The following is a 17,246-nucleotide window of genomic DNA, read 5'->3' on the forward strand; positions in this document are numbered from 1 at the left end:
TCCCATTCGCTTCGTGGTGGGTTCGAATCCCGCTTGCCTTCCCAATTAACAGGACTGACTGTTACCCGCACCAACGATCCAAGCGTATAATGGGAGCAAAGGTGACAGCTTCGGCCGCAGATACTACTCAGCGCCTCCTGGCGTAGTAAACTCCTCACCACCCTAACGGAATTCGAGACTCCCAGCGGACTCCGCGTCGCGTAGAGGCGGGAGTGAGCCGAGAGACGGTCGTGTGAACAAGATCACTTGGTGACGGTCGAAAGGCGTCAGTTGCATCGTTCATAAGGGCCACTGGGTACATCCATCCATCCACCCACCCACCCACCCACCCATGGCCCCCTCCATGCGGGTGACAAGAGGCTATGTCGAGAGTTTGATCGACCCCTTTTCACCCAGTGACGCTCTATGTGTCCTTCTGACCAGAGCCCCAACGGATCTCCAACGTTTTTGAAATGGCATCTCAAAAACGTCTTGTTTGTTTATTATTATTATTTGCTTGATTTTCATTTATTATCAGCTATCTGTCAGTTCATTATTATTTACTATTTACCTGTTTGTTTAGTGTTTAACTATATGCATTTATATATTTTATTTATCATTAAAAAATTTATTTATATATTTTTATTTATCTATCATTGTTATGATTTTTTCCGCATCCGACGTAGTCATAAACCAAAAGGTCTCCTGTCGGCATGATCCTCTTTGTGTCTATTTCAAGGTCTCCTGGTGCCCTCATTGTTGTCACGGGTCACTTTCTTCGTTTAGTACCCTCTAATATGTTCACGAAGAAGGTTATATGTGAGCCGTTGGCACCAATTGCTGACTGGTCCGGGCTTTTTTCTTACTGGTGATGTCTTGGCTAGGGGAAGGGTGCGAGCCCATAACTAATTCCCATTATGTGCACTCGAATGAAATACCGAGGCGGCGAGGAGATGGGTTCCAGTTCGCTTTTCCAGTTCTAGGAGCTGTTGGTATTCGGTTCATAATCGTAGAAAAAAAAGATAGCGACAAATAAAAAAGTAAGAGACCAGAAAAGGTGCTTGTATCGTTCGGAAAATAATAACGTAATGACATTAGATTTTTACTTTGGTCCTACTCGTATGTTACTCGGCCTATCCCACTACAATTGTACATAAGCATCCATGTGAGTCTTCTGTATGTGCAACAGCTTTACATGTGTGTGTGTGTGTGTGTGTGTGTGTGTGTGTGTGTGTGTGTGTGTGTGTGTGTGTGTGTGTGTGTGTGTGTGTGTGTTTATACTTGTATATGCATGTGTCTCTGCGTGTGTGTATGGGAGTGTTTGCGTGTATGTGTGTGTGTGTACATTGTGGTTTCGTGTACTTTGTGTGTGTGTGTGTGTGAGTGTGTGTGTGTGTGTGTGTGTGTGTGTGTGTGTGTGTGTGTGTGTTTACAAGTGTGTTATTCATCTTCCCCCGCCTCCATCTGATTTCTATGCGGGTCATCGTTTAATCCATCTCCTCGCACTCTCCTACCCTCCCTCCCTCCCTCCCTACCCCGTATTGTGGTGTTATTGACAGCATCGGCTTTGTGCAGTCAATACCTCATCAGGGACGTCCTTACGGATCAGAGTCACGCGTCACTCTTATCTGATTGGAGACTCCTCTCCGCTCAAGAAAGAAAACGGATTGCTTTTAAATTCTGCTGTCCTCTCTTTTTTTCTCTCTTTCCCCGTTCGTAAATCTCTCTTTTCATCTCCTCTTCAGCGCGGTTTTGCCTCCAAGGATGAAATTGCTGGTTATCGAGAATTGAATGAAAACCTTTACAAGTTTGTTTTTCGTTTCACCTTATCTGTCATAGATTTCTTGTCATTCGCTAGTCGTCTCGTTCAGACGTCCCTACCTCCTCGGCAAACACGCCGTCAGTCTCCTTTTTCGCGCTCTTTTTTTTCGTTACTTCTTGTACTCCGGTCGTCGTACAAGGTCAAGAGGGCTCCGGACCATGACTTTACCTTTATTGTCCCCCCCCCCATCCCCTCCCTCCCGGCCCATTCCGTGACCTTCAACAGACATAGCAGCCGCGTGATCCCGAGCCCCGCCCTCGTCCAGGTAATCTTGTGCTGCAGAAACCCCTGTTGCCGTCATGCCTGCCAGTGGGTCACGCTTGATCTGTTGGACTCTTTGGGGGATGTGTGTTTATACTTGTTTATCGTTTTACTTGTTTTCTCTACGTCTGGTTTCGTTATGGGGCGAGAGGGCTGTCTCGGCACGCCGCGTCCCTATAACGGACCCCCCATGCAGCTTCCCCATTCCATAGCTGGAGTCTTCTCATTCCACACCGCTGGAGGGCAGGTACTCCGGGCCTCTGGGCAATAAATTTGGAACCTCTTGTGATGTTTATGAAACAGATGAAGGGGCTCTTTTTCTTCTTCTATCCGAACCCCAAGGTCATGCAACCCTGGGGCTTCTTCCCGGTACGCCGTCACTGGTCGTAAATATACCCTTAAGCCGCAGCATTTCGCAACCTTTTCCAATCATATCACCCCCTGTTGTCATGTCTAAGCAGTCCAGCACCCTTATCTTGTTATTAGAAGGATAAAAGAAAGTGAAGTGTACTGTTTGGTGATTTACTTTCTTGATTCCATAGAACTGAAACAAATTGACAATATTGTTTGTAAAGAAATAATAAGAACATCCTAGAAAAATGAAATAGCACGCAAAAAGTCAAATATGCCCAACTAGGTAATCAATGATACATATATCAATGTGATGCTTGTGTGCATCACTTCCCAGCACCCCCAGGGGGTGCTAGCACCTCAGGTTGGGAAACGCTGCCTTAAGGTTCCATGGTTCCTCCTTTTCCGAGCTTGGTCAAATCTGCTGACGACAGACAGAACCTTCGAGACGCGTAAGGTGTTCAGAAGGGCTGAAGAGAGGCTGTCTTAGAACCAGAAACCTCAGTACGAGTTATGATATGCCGCCACAAGAGAGGAAAAAAAAAGTCGTAAGATGGTCTTCAGAGCAACCGACTACGTCCACTACTTAAACTCTTGGATGAGGACGCAGCTTCTCGAAGCAACCTTTCTTATCCCTCCCAGGAGTGATGTATTCTTTCACCTGAAGAGTCTCCTGACGTAAGCCAGAATAGAAATACAAGGTATCACACAAGAACGAGTTTTAATCAAAGTGAGTTTTAACTCAGGATGGAATAAAACTTGGTCAGCAAGTATTAGGAGTCATTTGCAAATGTATACTATAGATAGAGGACCCCCAAACCTGACCCATGACATGCATATCTTGCTACCAATAGGTGCATGCACATAATCCTCCTGCGGGACGGGCCTCGGAAGGAATCGTCGCCCCTCGGATGCGGTCCCAAAGGGCCGGAACTTAGTCTCCGTACTAGGCCCCCTTTCATATATGTGTGTGTATATATATATATATATATATATATATAATACACACACACACGCACGCACACATGAGGAGAAATGAGAATCGGCAATTGCATGGGTCTCTTTTCCAAGTTTTCTTGATAGACCCATACTCACACAACACAGACAGCAGTCCAACATTTCTTGTTGGCGAGATCGATGACAGAGTCTGAGAACCTCTTGGCCCGACACTTTTCGGTTAGTGACACGCGAGGCTGCCTCGATCTGGATGACCTGCCTTGACCTTGCAACGTGAGGAAATCCGCAGAAGTATGAGTGACGATTCGGATCTTGTAGTTATTGAGTATATAAGCGATGATGTTGGTGAGGACTTGTGGCGAAGGTCGAAATTATGGCGGTTCGAACCCTGCTACCGGCGAGTTCAATATTAACGTTGGTATTCTTAAAACATATTTCCTTATATAAATCTTATATAAATATTTTATAAATCCTTGGAAGGGAAAGAATTGTTTAAGAATAGCACCGTAAATTCCACGCTAGAAATTCCTCTGTAAGGGGCACCATCCTATCCTCCTGATAGGGGGAGAGTTTGTGGCCTTAAACCAAATCCCATGTTTCAAAGCGCGACAAAAGGAAAAACGAAAAAAAACTAGCAAAGATCCGCTCCGGAAGGAAGGAAATGGAGGACTTGCGCTAATAAGGAATGAAGTGCCAATAAAGGGGAAGTGTTTTACGATACCCATAGACAGGTGGTAGAGCAGGGAGGAGGAAGAGTGCTCCAGATCCTTCCAGCAATGGTACGGATCGTATCATTTCAGATGTGTAAACTTGTCTACACCAGGCACATACACTCGCCTATTTGTTCAGTCATTATTGGCTTCTTTCTGCAACTCTTTGTCGTAGCTTCCATAAGAACATAAGAATGAAGGAGACTGCAAGAGACCATAAGGGTTACACTAGGGAGTTCCATGTCCATGACCACCTGTCATCCCCATCCATAAAGTTGTCTAACCTTTTCTTAAAACAACCGATAGTTTCAGCGCTCGCTACGTCTATTCCATCACAAAGTCTATTCCATTCGTTGACCACCCTATTAGTGAACCAGTTCATACCAATTTCCTTCATAAATCTAAATTTGTCCAATTTAAACCCATTACTGAACAAATTTAGATTTAAGAAGGAAATAGGCAAGAATTGTTTTACTAATAGGGTGGTCAACAAATGGAATAGACTTAGTAACCATGTATCCTTGCGCACACCAATTATTTATCTATTTTATTTATTTATTGTTATAATTATAATTTATTATTATTATCATTATCATTATTAATTGTTATTATTATTTTTTGTAAGAGACATCTGAATCTGATTGTTTCCAGGTTACATCTGGGTTTAAATTTGGGTCATTGCCTCAAGCCATTCGTCTCGATTTGAACAGTCGAGTGGAAGACATTGCCGTCAGAACACTGTAAAGCTTATAAACACTGAACGACTAAATAAAATCCAGTTTTTGTATGACATTTGGATTGGAATGTCATGAAAGTTCGCATAGAAACACGTGGTGCTAGGGGCTCTAGATCGTGGGATTAATATGAACAGGTGATATGTTAGTGTAGCCATAATTCCCGCGTGATGTATGTAGAATTAAAGTCTGTTTACGAAATGCACTGGATAACCATGGGGATAATCCATGGGATTCTGGAGTTCCAGAATGTCCAAAGTGGGTTTGGTCCATCAGCCAAGAAATCCAAACGATTTTACTCGGTATTAGTTATGATCTACAAGGTGCGAAGAAACAGCACTCCATAAAGGAGAGGCCTACGAGCAATCCGGTTGGAAACAGGTGACGTAAGGGCTTACGCTGAGGAACCTAAGACTCTCCTAATATTTGCCACGTCATTCATGTAACGCGTGAAGCTGGATTTTCTTGTCGTCGTCTGCTAACGAACCGATCTTTTTGGCTTCGATCTCTCCGCGTAAGTGACAAGAACGTGCTAACCCTGTTTTTACGAAAAGGGTTCCTCAATCGTATCAAATCGCCCCGAGCAGTTGGAATGAAAAACCCAAGTTGTAAAATGAGTTTTTCATAAATGAATAGAATCGAATGGCGACAATTGTAATATGTAAAATCAGAGAGCTAAGTTCATAAAATGTAGTGGGTGGGGGAGGAAATGAAAGACGAGCACAAGGAATGCTTGTGACGTCATGTCGGTGCTTTGAGTCCAAACAAAACACTTTCCGATACTCGTAAACTTTTTTACTATTTCACAAGCGACAAGAGGCAGTGGAAAGGAGGGGCAGTAGAATAAAAAAAAATTCGGCATTATTGTTTGAATGGACAATAGCATCTGCGTGAAAGAAAGAACAAAATATAATGAATATTTTATCAGAGTTGGCATCTTTACGGTTTGCTATGTGGTTTCTGATAGGTTGTCATCCTCGTGCCTTATGCAGCACTGTCTTGTTGTCAGCAAGTGTCAGACCCCGACGAACTCTGGTCCAACGTGGCCTCATCTCTCTCTCCCTCCCTCCCTCTCTCTCTCTCTCTCTTTCTTTCTTAGATTCGAATATCCTCCACTTTCCATTTTTTTCAAAGGAGAGCTGATATCTGAAAGTTATCCCCTTCCCTCCACATGAAGAAATTTGACAACCCTTGGCCGCTCCACCTACTCCTCTCTCCACCTCTTCCTCCTACCTTTCACCTCCTTCTCCCCCTCCCCCTCTCCCCCTCTGCCTCCTCATAACAGTCATAAACGTAGAAACAGACTTGCGTTAGTGTAATACAGACAACAATCCAACATTTCTTCCTGGAGATGTTTACGGGAGGGCTCCAGGTCCGGGCTTTCCAATCGGGTATACAACCAGTGTTGATAGCCTTTGTTTTTCACCCTTTTCTTCTTCTCCGTTTGCAGGTCCAGCAAGGTGATCGCCAACGGCGACTGCGGCAGATACGACTTCACAGTGCTCTGCCGAAACTGCGAGGCGGAGCACCCCGAGCCGATTCAGTGCGAACTCCGAGGTAAGGTTCGAACTCCGAGGTAAGGAGAGTCACCACATTTCTCTGGGTTGGAAAAAAAAATGAAATAAAAAAGTTAGAAATAATTTGATTATATGGATATGATTTTTTTCTCAAATGGAATGGAAAACAATAGAAGTATTTTGATTTGGTCACACCCATTTAATTACCGGCCCTTAAATCTTGCACAACGCGCACACACACACGCACACGCACACACACACACACACATGCGCGCGCGCACACACACACACATGCACACACACACACACATGCCCACACACACGTACACACACACATACACACGAACACACACATACATACACACACACACACACACACACACACGTACACACACACACATACACGCACCCACACACACACATGCACTCTCACATACACAAGCACCCACCCACACATACACACACACAAACACACACACACACACACAGACACACACACACACACACACATTCACACACACACACACACTTTCAACGAACGGACGGCTTGACGAACGCTCTGAAGAAAAGTGCAGATTGTGGATACCAACGCAAAGAGAAGTGCCTTTTTGTATTTGCAGGGGGGGGAATTGCTCGTGAGGTAGTGGGAAAGTAAGGAAAGAGGAGAGGGGGAGGGATTACTGGGGAAATGGAAGGTAATGAGGAGGTGGAGGAAATGGCCCTGACGGGCCGCCGGGTAGACAAAAGACCCCAAGACGAGTTGGATGATAACATGTCTAATAGGAATGTGAAGATTAGAGGTATAGATAGGAGCAATATAGCAGAAAGTGATGAGAATATTTTCAAGGGATTTAAAGAGAGTGGGGGGGACTCAAACCCCCCCCCCCCCGACTGACAAGACTAGAGATGAAGGTTGATAAGGTGATCGAGGACTTGGAGAGTAGGTTAGGTCATATGAACACCATTTTAAAAAGGGTTGAAAGATTGGAAGAACTGGAAAAGGCGAATAAAAACTTAACTGATGAAATAGAAGAACTAAAAAGACAGTTAAGAGAGGTAAAGGGGGAGAATGAGGAATTGAAGAAGAATAGTAAAGAAAACAGAGAAACAATAGCTAAAGAAAGTAAAAATTGGAAGCAAACCCAAGAAGGAAATAAGATTTCATTCACTGACATAGTCAAACAGCAATTGAAAGAACATACTGAAGACTCAGTTATTAAAGTGATGAGACAAAAGGAGAATATAGTAAGGGATTTAGCAGACAAGAAGAAATGTATAATTATATTAGGAATGGAAGAGAAACACAACACAGATAGAACCACAAGAATCAAAGAGGAAAATGAAAAAGTAAGCCAATTACTAGAATCAGTTCAGGAAGATGAACCAGGAATTATGAAACAAATCGAAGAGAAATTTAGACTCGGAAAGTATAGCACAGACAAGACCAGACCAATTAAGATTAAATTCAAGTCACAAACAACGGCAGAGAATATCTTATCCAAAACAGGGAAACTAGCAACAAGTGAACAACACAAAAAGATATGGATAAAAAGAGAAATGAATAAAGAGGAAAGAGAGGAAGAAAAGCAGAAAAGACTGGAAGCTAAGACAAAAAACGAGAACAGAACGGAGTCAGAGAAAGAGAGATTCTATTGGAGAGTAGTGAACATGAAACTAAGGAAGTTCGACATACAAAAGAAAAACATAAGGGAAACAGAGAACACAATGGAAGTGGCAGAAAACTAAGAGTGTCTTACACAAATATAGATGGATTAATAACAGGATTGAATGAGCTGAATGATTATTTGAAAGAAAAAGAACCGGACATAATGGGAATTGTAGAAACAAAATTAAAAGGCCCACTACCACCCAACAGTGTAGGACATGATGCATACAATTATTGGATTAGAAACAGAGAGAAAAAGCAAGGGGGTGGAGTTATGTTCCTGACTAAGAAGGATATAAACGTGAAAGGTGTCATATATGGAAAGAATACAGTAGAGATGATTATGATAGAAGTGGAAGACAGAGATAAGAAGAGCAGAAAATTTGTGATCAATTATGTGCCTCCGAAAACAGCCTCATGGGAGGAGAGTGAATATAAAAGTATGTTAGAGGACACAAAGATAGCATTAACTAAAATAATGGAAGACGGAGGAAGAATAGTTATGATGGGCGACTTTAATTGCAAAGAAATCTGCTGGGAAGAAATGACAGCAAAGAGTGGTGATGACTCATGGGGAAATGCTCTACTTGAGATGATTACTGACCATTCAATGACACAATGGATACAAGAGAACACTAGGTATAGAAATGAAGAAGAACCATCGAGGCTAGACTTAATAATTACATCTGAACCTAGAATAGTGGACAAGATTGAATATAAAACACCAATAGGTAAAAGTGACCACATATTGATTGAACTGGAACTTAATGAAGAAAAATATATGAAAAGAAATGAACAATATAGAAAAGGAAGAATGATGTATGAAAAAAACAAACTTTGATAAAATAAGAGAATTCTTCCAACAAGAAAACTGGGAAGAAATATACAAAGAAGAAACATCAGTGGAAGAGAAATGGAATATTTTGACAAAAATTTACAAAAAAGGAGTGGAAAAGTATGTCCCAAGACAAAAACAAGAAAAAGAATATGTAAAATGCTGGTACAACAAAAGTTGTAGGGAGTTAAAAGACAAAAGAGACAAAGCCTGGACCAGATGGAAAAAAGACAGAAGACCTGAAAAATGGAAAATATATACTGGTTATAGAAATGAATATGTACAAAAGTGCAGAGAGAAAAAAAGAAAATATGAAAAAGATGTTATAGAAAAGTGTAAAGATCAACCAAAACTATTCTACAGATTTGTAAACAATAAACTGAAAAACAAACAAGACTTGGAGAAATTGAGACAAGGAGGAGTTGAATACACTGAGGAAATGGAAATGGCAGAAATTATGAACAAACATTTTAAATCAGTGTTTACAAGGGAAAATATACAACCTGAAGAGATTGAGTGGAAAGAAAAAGTCCCCCCTATGGAAGAAATAGAAGTAACAAAGAATGAAATATTGACACACTTGGGTAATTTTGATGTCAGAAAATCGCATGGGCCAGATGAAATAGCAAACTGGATTCTGAAGGAATGCAGGAATGAACTGGCAGACAAAATACATAGCATAATAAGCAGTTCCTTAAAAGAAGGAAAAGTTCCAGAAGATTGGAAAAAAGCAAATATAGTACCTATATATAAAGGAGGAAATAAAGAAGAACCTACCAATTATAGACCAGTCTCTCTAACAAGTACAATAGCAAAAATTTGTGAAAGAATTATCAAAAGTAGATGGGTAAAATATTTGGAAAAAAACAACGTACTAAATCCAAGGCAATTTGGATTCAGACAAGGACGGTCATGCGTCACCAATTTAATATGTTTCTATTCAAGGCTAATAGATATAATACAAGAAAGAGATGGATGGGCTGATTGTGCATTTCTAGACCTAAAAAAAAGCTTTTGACAAAGTACCACATAAGAAGTTGCTTAAGAAATTAGAATATGAAGGAGGAATACAAGGTAAATTGCTAAATTGGATGGAAGACTTTTTGTAAGAAAGAAAAATGAGAGTAGTGATAAGAGATCAGCACTCAAAATGGAATGAAGTAATAAGCGGTGTCCCGCAGGGAACAGTTCTGGCCCCAATAATGTTTGCTATATATATTAATGATATGGATGAAGGAATTGAAAGCTATATGAGCTTCTTTGCAGATGATGCAAAACTACTGAAAAGAGTGAAAACTGAAGAAGATTGTGAATCACTACAGAGGGATCTAAATAAAGTACAAGAATGGAGTAGGAAGTGGGAGATGGAGTTCAATACAAAAAAGTGTAGTATAATGGAATTTGGAAAAAGCAAAAACAGAATAGCAGGATCATATAATTTGGGAGAAGAAGGAATAAAAAAGTAGAAAATGAGAAGGACCTGGGAGTCATTGTTATGAATAATATGTCACCTGAGAAACATATAAATAAGATTTTTGGAGAAACTTATAATTTAATAAGAACAATCAAAGTGGCATTTACATACCTGGATGAAGAAATGGTGAGGAAAATCCTAATCACCCTGATAAGACCAAGATTGGAATATGCAGCAACGATATGGTCACCAAGTACAAAAAAATGTATAAAAAAACTTGAAAGGATACAAAGAGCAATTACAAAACTGGCACCAACACTCTCAAAACTATCATATGAAGAGAGACTACAAAAACTTAAACTACAGACACTAGAGCAAAGAAGAGAGAGAGGAGATTTGATAGCTATTTACAGAATCATGAAAGGCATAGAAATTACTGATAGAGAGAATCTGATAAAATGGGATGACAGAAATACAAGAGGACACGGAAAGAAAATAAAAAAAGACAGCTATAGAAGAGATTTTAAAAAGAACAGCTTTCCTCACAGAGCAATAGACAGTTGGAACAAGTTAGATGAGAAAGTGGTGTGTGCAAAAACAATACATGAATTTAAAAATAGTTTAGATAAAATGAGATATGAAGACGGGACCCCACGAGCATAGCTCCCCTTCCCGTAAAATACAACTAGGTACAACTAGGTAAATACATGCACACACGCGCAATCGTGCACACACACACACACACACACACACACACACACACACACACACACACACACACACACACACACACACACACACACACATGAAGGGCACAGAAATACTCGATAGAGAGGACATGTTAAATTGGGACAAGAGAAACACAAGAGGACATGGAAAGAAACAAAAAAAATAGTTATAGATGAGATCTGAAGAACAGTTTTCCACATAGAGTGGCACTTGGAACAAACTGGACGAAAAATAGTGTGTGCAAAAAACATTAATGAATTTAAGAGCAAACTAGACACTCCGAGATGCAAAGGCGGGACACCACGAGCGTAGCTCCCTTTCCCGTAATATACAATTATGTAAAAAACATAACTAAATAAACACACACACACACACACACACACACACACACACACACACACACACACTTCAACGAATGGACGGCTTAGAAGACGTTCTGAAGAAAAGTGAAGTCTGTGGATCCCAACGCAAAGAGAAGTGCCTAGTGTTTTTGCAGGGTGGGGGGGAAATTGCTCGTGGAGTAGTGGGAACGTAGGGAAAGAGGAAAAAGGGAGGGATTACTGAGAGAAATGGAAGGAAATGAGGAGGGAGTAGACTTTGACCAGCCAGACAAGCGGAAGGTAAACAAAAGACTTAGCGAGGATCAAATGTCTAATAAAAATGTAAAGATTAGAAGTATAGAGAGGAGCAATACAGAAGAAAGTGACGAGAATATGTTCCAGGGATTTAAAGAGGGTGGGGGGGACACAACCCCCCCCCCCGACTGATAAGACTAGAGGAGAGAGTTGATAAGGTGATCGAGGACTTGGAGCGTAAGTTAGGTAACGTAGACTCCATTTTTAAAAGAATTGAAAGGTTGGAACAACTAGAGAAGGCTAACAGAAACTTAACTGAAGAAATAGAGGACCTAAAAAGACAGTTAGGAAATGTAAAGGAGGAGAATGAGAAATTGAAGAAGAATAGTAATGAAAACAGAGAGAAACTAGCTACAGAAGCTAAAAATTGGAGAATAACTCAAGAAGGGAATAAGGTTTCATTCACTGACATAGTCAAACAGCAATTGAAAGAACATAATGAAGACTCAGTTATTAAAGTGATGAGACAGAAGGAGAATATAGTAAGAGAATTAGCTGACAAAAAGAAATGTATAATTATATTAGGAATGGAAGAGAAACATAACCCAGATAGAACTGCAAGAATCAAGGAGGAAAATGAAAGAGTAAGCAGTTTATTAAAATTAGTCCAGGAAGATGAACCAGAAATTATAAAGGAAATTGAGGAAAAATTCAGACTCGGAAAATATAGTACAGATAAGACCAGACCAATTAAGATTAAATTCAGGTCACAAACAACAGCAGAGAAAATTCTATCCAAGACAGGGAAACTAGCAACAAATGATCAATATAAAAAGGTATGGATAAAAAGAGAAATGAATAAGGAAGAAAGAGAGGCAGAAAAGCAGAAAAGAATTGAAGCTAAGGCAAAAAACGAGGAAAGAACGGAGTCAGAGAAAGAGAGATTCTATTGGAGAGTAGTGAACATGAAAATAAAGCAGTTCGACATACTAAAGAAAAACATAAGGGAAACAGAGAATACAATGGAAGTGGCAGAAAACTAAGAGTGTCTTACACAAATATAGATGGATTGATAACAGGATTGAATGAACTGAATGATTATTTGAAAGAAAAAGAACCGGACATAATGGGAATTGTAGAAACAAAATTAAAAGGCCCACTACCACCCAACAGTGTAGGACATGATACATACAATTATTGGATTAGAAACAGAGAGAAAAAACAAGGGGGTGGAGTTATGTTCCTGACTAAGAAGGATATAAACGTGAAAGGTGTCATATATGGAAAGAATACAGTAGAGATGATTATGATAGAAGTGGAAGACCGAGATAAGAAGAGCAGAAAATTTGTGATCAATTATGTGCCTCCGAAAACAGCCTCATGGGAGGAGAGTGAACATAAAAGTATGTTAGAGGACACAAAGATAGCATTAACTAAAATAATGGAAGACGGAGGAAGAATAGTTATGATGGGCGACTTTAATTGCAAAGAAATCTGCTGGGAAGAAATGACAGTAAAGAGTGGTGATGACTCATGGGGAAATGCTCTACTTGAGATGATTACTGACCATTCAATGACACAATGGATACAAGAGAACACTAGGTATAGAAATGAAGAAGAACCATCGAGGCTAGACTTAATAATTACATCTGAACCTAGAATAGTGGACAAGATTGAATATAAAACACCAATAGGTAAAAGTGACCACATATTGATTGAACTGGAACTTAATGAAGAAAAATATATGAAAAGAAATGAACAATATAGAAAAGGAAGAATGATGTATGAAAAAACAAACTTTGATAAAATAAGAGAATTCTTCCAACAAGAAAACTGGGAAGAAATATACAAAGAAGAAACAACAGTGGAAGAGAAATGGAATATTTTGACAAAAATTTACAAAAAAGGAGTGGAAAAGTATGTCCCAAGACAAAAACAAGAAAAAGAATATGTAAAATGCTGGTACAACAAAAGTTGTAGGGAGTTAAAGGACAAAAGAGACAAAGCCTGGAACAGATGGAAAAAAGACAGAAGACCTGAAAAATGGAAAATATATACTGGTTATAGAAATGAATATGTACAAAAGTGCGGAGAGGAAAAAAGAAAATATGAAAAAGATGTTATAGAAAAGTGTAAAGATCAACCAAAACTATTCTACAGATTTGTAAACAATAAACTGAAAAACAAACAAGACTTAGAGAAATTAAGACAAGGAGGAGTTGAATACACTGAGGAAATGGAAATGGCAGAAATTATGAACAAACATTTTAAATCAGTGTTTACAAGGGAAAATATACAACCTGAAGAGATTGAGTGGAAGGAAAAAGTCCCCCCTATGGAAGAAATAGAAGTAACAAAGAATGAAATATTGACACACTTGGGTAATTTTGATGTCAGAAAATCGCATGGGCCAGATGAAATAGCAAACTGGATTCTGAAAGAATGCAGGAATGAACTGGCAGACAAAATACATAGCATAATAAGCAGTTCCTTAAAAGAAGGAAAAGTTCCAGAAGATTGGAAAAAAGCAAATATAGTACCTATATATAAAGGAGGAAATAAAGAAGAACCTACCAACTATAGACCAGTCTCTCTAACAAGTACAATAGCAAAAATATGTGAAAGAATTATCAAAAGTAGATGGGTAAAATACTTGGAAAAAAACAACGTACTAAATCCAAGGCAATTTGGATTCAGACAAGGACGATCATGCGTCACCAATTTAATATGTTTCTATTCAAGGCTAATAGATATAATACAAGAAAGAGATGGATGGGCTGATTGTGCATTTCTAGACCTAAAAAAAGCTTTTGACAAAGTACCACATAAGAAGTTGCTTAAGAAATTAGAATATGAAGGAGGAATACAAGGTAAATTGCTAAATTGGATGGAAGACTTTTTGCAAGAAAGAAAAATGAGAGTAGTGATAAGAGATCAGCACTCAAAATGGAATGAAGTAATAAGCGGTGTCCCGCAGGGAACAGTTCTGGCCCCAATAATGTTTGCTATATATATTAATGATATGGATGAAGGAATTGAAAGCTATATGAGCTTCTTTGCAGATGATGCAAAATTACTGAAAAGAGTGAAAACTGAAGAAGATTGTGAATCACTACAGAGAGATCTAAATAAAGTACAAGAATGGAGTAGGAAGTGGGAGATGGAGTTCAATACAAAAAAGTGTAGTATAATGGAATTTGGAAAAAGCAAAAACAGAATAACAGGATCATATAATTTGGGAGAAGAAGGAATAAAAAAAGTAGAAAATGAGAAGGACCTGGGAGTCATTGTTATGAATAATATGTCACCTGAGAAACATATAAATAAGATTTTTGGAGAAACTTATAATTTAATAAGAACAATCAAAGTAGCATTTACATACCTGGATGAAGAAATGGTGAGGAAAATCCTAATCACCCTGATAAGACCAAGATTGGAATATGCAGCAACGATATGGTCACCAAGTACAAAAAAATGTATAAAAAAACTTGAAAGAATACAAAGAGCAATTACAAAACTGGCACCAACACTCTCAAAACTATCATATGAAGAGAGACTACAAAAACTTAAACTACAGACACTAGAGCAAAGAAGAGAGAGAGGAGATTTGATAGCTATTTACAGAATCATGAAAGGCATAGAAATTACTGATAGAGAGAATCTGATAAAATGGGATGACAGAAATACAAGAGGACACGGAAAGAAAATAAAAAAAGACAGCTATAGAAGAGATTTTAAAAAGAACAGCTTTCCTCACAGAGCAATAGACAGTTGGAACAAGTTAGATGAGAAAGTGGTGTGTGCAAAATCAATACATGAATTTAAAAATAGTTTAGATAAAATGAGATATGAAGACGGGACCCCACGAGCATAGCTCCCCTTCCCGTAAAATACAACTAGGTAAATACAACTAGGTAAATACACACACACAGTAGGGTGGTGTCTGGCTGTCTCGACAGAGACTGCAGCAGATCCGAGGTGAATACACACTTTCCCCTTCAGGTCGCAGCGTCGTGTTTATTTTTTCCCCTAGCTGGAGTTAAACTGTTTTTGTTCGGTTGAACAAAGACACAGAGCATTCTTGATCGGCCCTCTCACCTTTGAGGCGGGTAGATAGAAGCAACTTTTTCGATTGTGTTCGGGCTCACGCAAGATGACTTTACTTGAGTGTGGGGGTGTGGGGAGAGGTGCCTTGTCTTTGCGAATGTGATGCTGTTGCCAGGTGCCAAAGGCAATCTTCATCTACAGCACGGTTTCCCAACCTTGCGGTCGCCAACCGTTTTTCCGCCTTGGGTCGCCAAGACATCTCGTATACTAGAATTTTAAATTCATATTGCTATAATAAAATTCAATGATGTTAACTTTGTCTTTTATAACCTTAAAATAGATTAGTGGGGTTGCGGTCATGTTATAAGGATCATATTGGGTTTGACTGAAAAAAAGGTTGGGAAACACTGGCCTACAGGTACACTCGACGCCCCTGAAAGAGCCTAAATGAAGTGGCATGAATTTCTATTGGCGATACTAGAAAACGATCAACAATGGTGGCCCTATCAGGTTGATGCCAAATATTCTATAAAGATGGCTAGAGAACTGTTGAAGGAGTAAGAGAGATCGTGGGTGTTAGTAATTAATTGAAGTATTGAAAATGTCTCCATTATTGTCAATAAATATTGACTCTTGTGCGCGCTCTTTATTCATGGACCATCGATGGTCATTTGCTCCCAGTGGTCCTGTGACATGGACGTCGGAAATAGTCATCTCCCCCAGTATTCTTCTTCAGGATCCATCGCCATATTCACCTCGATCGTGCCGCTGGGCCCAAGTTTCAACTATTCTGTCCTCACCTACAAACACACACACACGCACACACACGATTTTTTTTTACATAAGTAATGCTGACAGCAAGTAACACATGTTTCCCTCCTCCTGTTATCCTATGAAAGAAGATCGTCTCACAAGAGGCTTCATAGACGGCAGTCTAGCGTTTCTTCCCGGAGAGATCTATGGGAGGACCCATTTTTTTTATGTCGCAGAGGGTTTCCATTCCACGAAATTCAAACTACAACAACAATTGCTCGTTTCTTGCCGACAGGCACTCTTCCCGACTGGCTGAAGGGGACTGTCCTATACAACGGCCCTGGTCTCACCAAGATCGGCAACAGCGAATACAGACATGCCTTCGACGCGTCGGCGCTTCTTCAGAGGTGAGAGAGTTTGTGCTCTTGTGGAGTGTTTGGTTTGGATGACGCCACGTGAGTCGCCTCTGTGCGTCTTCGTCAGTAGATAAGCGTGAATGATGAACTGCCTTCTTCCCAATTTATTTGGTTGATCTTTGCGTACCCCTGTAGAAGCTGTTAGTCTGTCAGTGGTATTCTTAAAAAGAATCCTTATATAAATCTTGTATAAATCCTTGGAAGTGAAAGGTTTATATAAGGAAAGATTTTCTTTAAGAATACCACCGTAAGAATCATACGGTGTTATTCTTAAAAATTAGTCCACTTGAACACCTTTATTAGATCACCCCGCACTCTGCGTCTTTCCAGAGTGTAAGTTAAGGTGCCTAAGCCTCTCTCACTTGACTGTTGGCTGAATATTCCGGTGGTCGGGGCCCGGTGGCTCTACAGTCGCCCATACGGACCAGAGTAAAAGTGGAATCCTCAATGCACTGACACGCATCTCTGCTCGTATAGAGA

At 39.9% G+C, this 17,246-nt stretch overlaps 1 protein-coding gene across 1 annotated transcript in view; it reads left to right on the forward strand.

The window, feature by feature from the left end:
- Window positions 1-17,246, forward strand: part of LOC143036765 (carotenoid isomerooxygenase-like) — a 54,677-nt gene that overhangs the window by 25,034 nt on the left and 12,397 nt on the right. Inside the window, exons 2-3 of the mRNA XM_076204475.1 lie at window positions 6,265-6,371; window positions 16,646-16,757. Of these exons, the coding sequence (XP_076060590.1) occupies window positions 6,265-6,371; window positions 16,646-16,757 (219 nt within the window). The remainder of the gene's footprint in view (window positions 1-6,264; window positions 6,372-16,645; window positions 16,758-17,246) is intronic.

This window comes from Oratosquilla oratoria, chromosome 21, assembly GCF_046742065.1.
Source record: "Oratosquilla oratoria isolate Oo_2021 chromosome 21, ASM4674206v1, whole genome shotgun sequence".
NCBI classification, from domain to species: domain Eukaryota; kingdom Metazoa; phylum Arthropoda; class Malacostraca; order Stomatopoda; family Squillidae; genus Oratosquilla; species Oratosquilla oratoria.